Source organism: Microtus pennsylvanicus, chromosome X (assembly GCF_037038515.1).
Source record: "Microtus pennsylvanicus isolate mMicPen1 chromosome X, mMicPen1.hap1, whole genome shotgun sequence".
Lineage (NCBI taxonomy): Eukaryota > Metazoa > Chordata > Mammalia > Rodentia > Cricetidae > Microtus > Microtus pennsylvanicus.
In genome coordinates this window covers 52,942,638-52,948,173 of record NC_134601.1, presented here as the reverse complement: position 1 = coordinate 52,948,173, position 5,536 = coordinate 52,942,638, and the positions used below count along the sequence as shown (strand labels likewise).

At 37.8% G+C, this 5,536-nt stretch overlaps 1 protein-coding gene across 2 annotated transcripts in view; it reads left to right on the top strand.

Moving 5' to 3' along the window:
• The first annotated feature begins 864 nt into the window (after positions 1-864).
• Mcts1 (MCTS1 re-initiation and release factor) overlaps positions 865-5,536 on the top strand; it is a 12,462-nt gene continuing 7,790 nt past the window's right edge. Inside the window, exons 1-3 of one of the 2 annotated variants that reach the window (XM_075957404.1) lie at positions 865-1,008; positions 2,162-2,314; positions 2,913-3,010. In XM_075957404.1, coding sequence (XP_075813519.1) covers positions 998-1,008; positions 2,162-2,314; positions 2,913-3,010 — 262 coding nt within the window. In that variant the 5' untranslated portion in view covers positions 865-997. Of the gene's footprint in view, positions 1,009-1,465; positions 1,635-2,161; positions 2,315-2,912; positions 3,011-5,536 lie in introns of those variants that run through there. The other variant, XM_075957403.1, reaches the window with a different exon arrangement.

The window sequence follows — 5,536 nt, the reverse complement described above, 5'->3', positions numbered from 1 at the left end:
TTTCCTGGAACTCACTCTGTAGACCAGGTTGGCATTCAATTTACAGAGATCCATCTGCAGCTGCCTCCCAAATGCTGGGATTAAAGGTGTGAGCCACCACTGCCCGGCTGTTTTTTTTTTAATTTTTTAAATTTTTTATTTTTTGAGACGTGGTTTCTTGAACTCAGAGACCCACCGACCCAGCCTCCCAAGTGCTGGGATTAGAGGCGTAAACCATCATTCCCTACTACATTCTATTTATAGTTCAGTTTCTAAGTATCCGAGTGAAGCAGGGGACAGCAACTTGGTGACTTATTTGATAATTCTATGAGAGCACTTCACTCTCTAATGACTAGTGCTGCCAGATTAAAAAAAAAGAGGTTGTTTAATTAAATTCAGATAAACAAGCAGTTCTTAGCATAGGCATGTTCAAAATGTAGAGGAGATATGCTTGCAGTAAAAGATGTTCACTTAATTTGAAATTCAAATTTAATTAAGTATCCTGTAATTTGAGGGTCATCTAGGTTCGTGCTGCTTGGTAAGCACCAATTCCCTAGGTCACCTCAGACAGAAAACAAAAATCATTGTCATTACAAACCATTTGGTACAGTAATGGGTAGCAACCAAATGACCAAAGAATTTTGACCCTTTGAGGAACCCGTAACTGACGCAACTGCTTAAAATGCTGCTTTGATTGATTCCCGCCCTCCTCCATTCTTCTCTTTCAGCAACTAGAAAGAATCGCTTGATCACTTCTAAAGTCCCGCCCTTTCAGCTATCCCCAATGGGGAGTAAGCTGTTACTCAAAAGGAGGCAACAAAAGCGTCAACGTGGAGTTGAGAGGAGCGGAAGTAGTCAGATTTCGCTGAGGGCCGTAAAGCGGGTAGTATTTTCGCCTTCCGGATAACGACAGCAGCTCCTACTGTCAGTGCCGGCCTTCCTCGTGCCGGACCCTTCCTAATTCAATTTCCTTCCCATTCCGGGCCCTTCCCTATCGTCGCCCCCTTCACCTTGGATCATGTTCAAGAAGTAAGGACACGCTGTGGCCTCCCTCGGCTGCTCACAAAGGCGGTGGGGGTGGGGGTGGGGAAGAGGGCGAGAGCAAAGGTCCTCTTTCTCTCCTCCGCCCCTGCCATCCTGACTCCCTAAGATTTTTTTTTATATATATATAGTACTATGCTCTCACTCAGGACTTGGAACACTTCTTTAAGCTTTCCATCTCTAGCCCTCAATCGGGGTTTGGCTCTCCCGCTCCCATTTTCTTTCTCCTTAACCCTGTTCTGCCCCCTCCGGCAGTGCTATCTCCATTCCTAGGTTTCTACCAATCACATCCTTGCATTGTGATTTAGGGGCACATCCTCCTTAGTTGAGAGGAGAGCCCTGCACTCGCTGCCATATGTTTATTAGTTATGAACTGAAAAAGGGAAGGCTTGACTTCCTGGGTCATGGCAGCGAAGGAGTCTGGGTGACAGGAAGCAGGCAGTCTATCAAGCCTATTGCTTAGCTGCCAGATTAACCTTGTCTTGAAAACAACGAGATAGTCCTGTGTGCTAGTCAGTGTAGGAAGACAAAAATTCCTTGGAAACCTACCCAGTGGGTTTATCTTCCAGATTTGATAGACGCGAAAGGCAAAGGGGGAACATGGGAAAAGGAAGGTGGGTTTTGTGCATGAAAATTTGAGCAGATCTTAACGGATCTTAAAATTATCATCATTCCTAAAAAAAAAAAAGTCCCAGCAGACTCCATAACCTGCCGGGGCTCATTCTTTTGTTATGCTTGGGTGGTCTTTTGTATCTTAACGTGTGAGGTTTTGTTTAGATTAAAAAAAAAAACCCACAAGTTTTTTTTATTATGGGTGGGAATCTATTTTTTTCTTTGAGCAAGAATTTTTAGTAAAAGGCATTTATGTAGCTGATAATGAATTCTAGCATAACAATTACTCTGCCCTCATTAATTGCAACAGGCATGGCAGTTTATTCTAATATTGTTTTAAAACGTTGGTTTTATGTTGTATAAGACAAATGGAAATTGTGGTATTTTAAAAGCAATTTACTTCATAATTATTTTAAGCATGACTACTTGCTTGGGAATAGATAATTAATTAGAACCTTACTTTTAAATTTTCTGATTCTTTTGCTTAGCATTGCCCTCTTTTTTTTTCCTTTGAAAAATCATTTGCCAGATTTGACGAAAAAGAAAATGTGTCCAACTGCATCCAGTTGAAAACCTCGGTTATTAAGGGTATTAAAAATCAATTGATAGAGCAATTTCCAGGTATTGAACCATGGCTTAATCAAATCATGCCTAAGAAAGATCCTGTGAAAATTGTCCGATGGTAAGTCCTTGTTTTTCTCCACATAAAGATTAGAGTGGCTCCCTGTATCGAAAAACCAAAAAAAAAAAAAAATTAGAGTAGCTGACTATCAAAGGTTAGACTGTTCTCATTCTAAATGGAATATTTCCACATTAGTTATTGATAGACTAATAACGAGAATAGACAGAATTAACTCTAAACTTGTTAGCTATCCATAGACTAATGACGAGAATGGACAGAATTAACTCTAAACTTGTCAATATTCCTATTTTCAAATCTTATCTACATATATTAAAATGTGTATTGTTTTATCAAAGACTTGTTTTTATAATTGAATTTATTTCAGTTTGCTCTTGAAAGATGTATTTTATTACTTGACAATGGAATTACAATAATAAAATGTGGAATGAAATTGGATGTAGCAGGTCATATTTCCTCTCTGTCCTCTATTGTTTTCTCTACTGGATAGGTATTTTTAGGTCAGGATCTTCACTGGATTAATAAGCTCATGTATCTTTGTATGTGGCTATTTCATGTTATAATTTTATAGGATGTTTAACTTATATTCACTTTGGAAAGAAAATATCTAACTTGGTACTTTGTGACATTTCTCTTACAGCCATGAACACATAGAAATCCTTACAGTAAATGGGGAATTACTGTTTTTTAGACAAAGAGAAGGGCCTTTTTATCCAACCCTAAGATTACTTCATAAATGTAAGTCTTGTTAGAAATATGCATTTGGGAATATAAAAATACACAAAAGGAGTTGAAAACTATAGGAGTGGAAAGTTACTTCTGATAGTTTGTTATTTATTTGTGCTAAGTAATGAGGAATATAAAAGTAAAGTGGATTCTCATCTTGTAAGTCTGAAAAATGCAAATTCTCTTATGTATTAGAGAAAGCCCTCCCCCTACAAAAAAAAGCATTCATTAGTTCATCCATTCAATAACAGCCCAGTGAGGTGGCTCACAGATGTAATCACAGAGCTTGGGAAGTTGAGACAAGAGAATAACACAATTTTGAGGCGAGTCTGGACTATCAGGTGATACCCTCCTCTGAAACAAAGACCCCCAAAAATCTTAATTCAATAATTATTTAGTGAACTTTCTATATGTTGGCACTAGAGGCTAGTGTAATCGTAAGCAAAGACAGACATAGTCCCTTGTCCTTATTGTAGTTAGAAGACTAGACCAGTATGTAATTGTAAACATATATGTTCATAAACTGATAAGGGCTTTGAAGATTTTCATTTTAGTTTATTACTAGAGTTCCCTAATAGAGATAATTCTGTGTATAGAAAAGCATTAGGTAAATGTGGAAGTCCCATTTATTACTGATGGAGTACATGAACAGATGCCATGAAATCAAATAATGTTTATTTCATGCATACATTTACAAATTGTTAGACTGACTATATTACAAAAAAATGGAGGAAGATATAATTCCAATGAGCAAGAACTTTTCAAGTGGGAACTAAACTTTTGCTTTTTGATTTGGTATTGTTGTCAAGAGGCAGAAGGAAAGATTGTGATTTATAGACTCTATTGTGATGGGTAGTGGTGATTGAATTTATCTCCTTGTAAAAAACCAAATTCATTAAATCACAAGGAGATACAGTTTTAATTGCCTAGCCTTACAGAGGTCAGGAGTAGAAAAACTGTTTGGCAAATCTTAAAGCAGGTGAAATATTTTAATATTCATAAAACTAATTATAGTTATTCAAATAAGCATTGCTATTTTTAGGTTAAGATCTGATAGAAATTAAATTCGGATGCAGTGGGAATAAGTTGTTGTTGTTATTGTTCTTTGTGGCAAACACTAGGTAATCAAGGTTGCTTTTGTACTTCTAATTCTTCTACCTCTACCTCCTAGGTACTGGGATTATAAAGCTGTGCCACCATATTTGGCTACTGTCATTATTTCTAGGGAGCTTAGAGAAGATTAAAAACTCTAAGGATTGGAGAGATGATTTAGCAGTTACTGGCTACTCTTCCAGAGGTCCTGAGTTCAATTCCCAGCACCCATATGATGACTCACAACTGTCTCTTACTGTAGTCCTATGGAATCTAATGCCCTCTTCTGGTGTGCATGCATGTAGACAAAACACCCATAGTCCTAAATCTAAAGAAAAACAAAACCATTAAAACCTCCAATCCTCGAGTCATCATGTGAAAGCCTCTAGAGATTCTTAAATTGTTGGTTTGTAATTTATTGGTGTATATACACAGATACTTTTGTTTAAAAGTACAAAAAATTATGTACATAAATGTGGGAAATCACAGGAATAGGAAACTAATAATAAGCAAGTGTATTCCTGTAATCCAGAGTAAACTATATTTAGTTCATTGGTATATTCTCATCCACTATATTTCCTATGTTGTATACAAACACTTTCTGTTTTTTTTTAAAATATTTATTTATTTATTATGTGTATAGCATTCCTTCCATGTGTGCCCACAAGCCAGAAGGGGGGCGCCAGGTCTCATTATAGATGGCTGTGAGCCACCATGTGGTTGCTGGGAATTGAACTCAGGACCTCTGGAAGAGCAGTCAGTGCTCTTAACCACTGAGCCATCTGTCCAGCCCCCTCTGTTTTGTTTTATTTTGTGCTGGAAATTGAACCCAGGACCTTGTGCATGCTAGGTCGACTTTATAGTGCTGAGCACAATCATTTTTGTTCTTTTAAAATTTGGCTCTCTACTACTTAGTTTTCTCTAGTAAGATTTTGCATTGGTAAATCATGTGCACTTGCAGTTGGTGAATCATTATTGATAGGATTACTAGTTAAAAGAGTTCTTTTCTTCTTTTTCTTTTTTTTTTTTGAGACAGGTTTCTCTGTAGCTTTGAAACCTGTCCTGGAACTAGTTCTTGTAGACCAGGCTGGCCTCAAACTCACAGAGATCAACCTGCCTCTGCCTCTGCCTCCCCAGTGCTGGGATTCAAGGCACGTGCCACCACCGCCCAGCTAAGAGTTCTTTTCATACAATTTTATCACTCTTCCTCTTTCTAGTAACCACTGATTTTTTATTTGATTGAGATAGGGTTTCTCTGTGTGTAGCCCTGGCTGTCCTGGACTCACTTTGTAGACCAGTCTGGCCTTGAACTGAAAGAGATTTGCCTCTGCCTCCTGAGTGCTGGGATTAAAGGTGTGGGCCACCATTGCTTGGCCAGTGATCCTTTTTGACAATATTTTATTTCTGCTTTTTTTTCATTTACATGTTGTATTGTGAAGAGTTTCT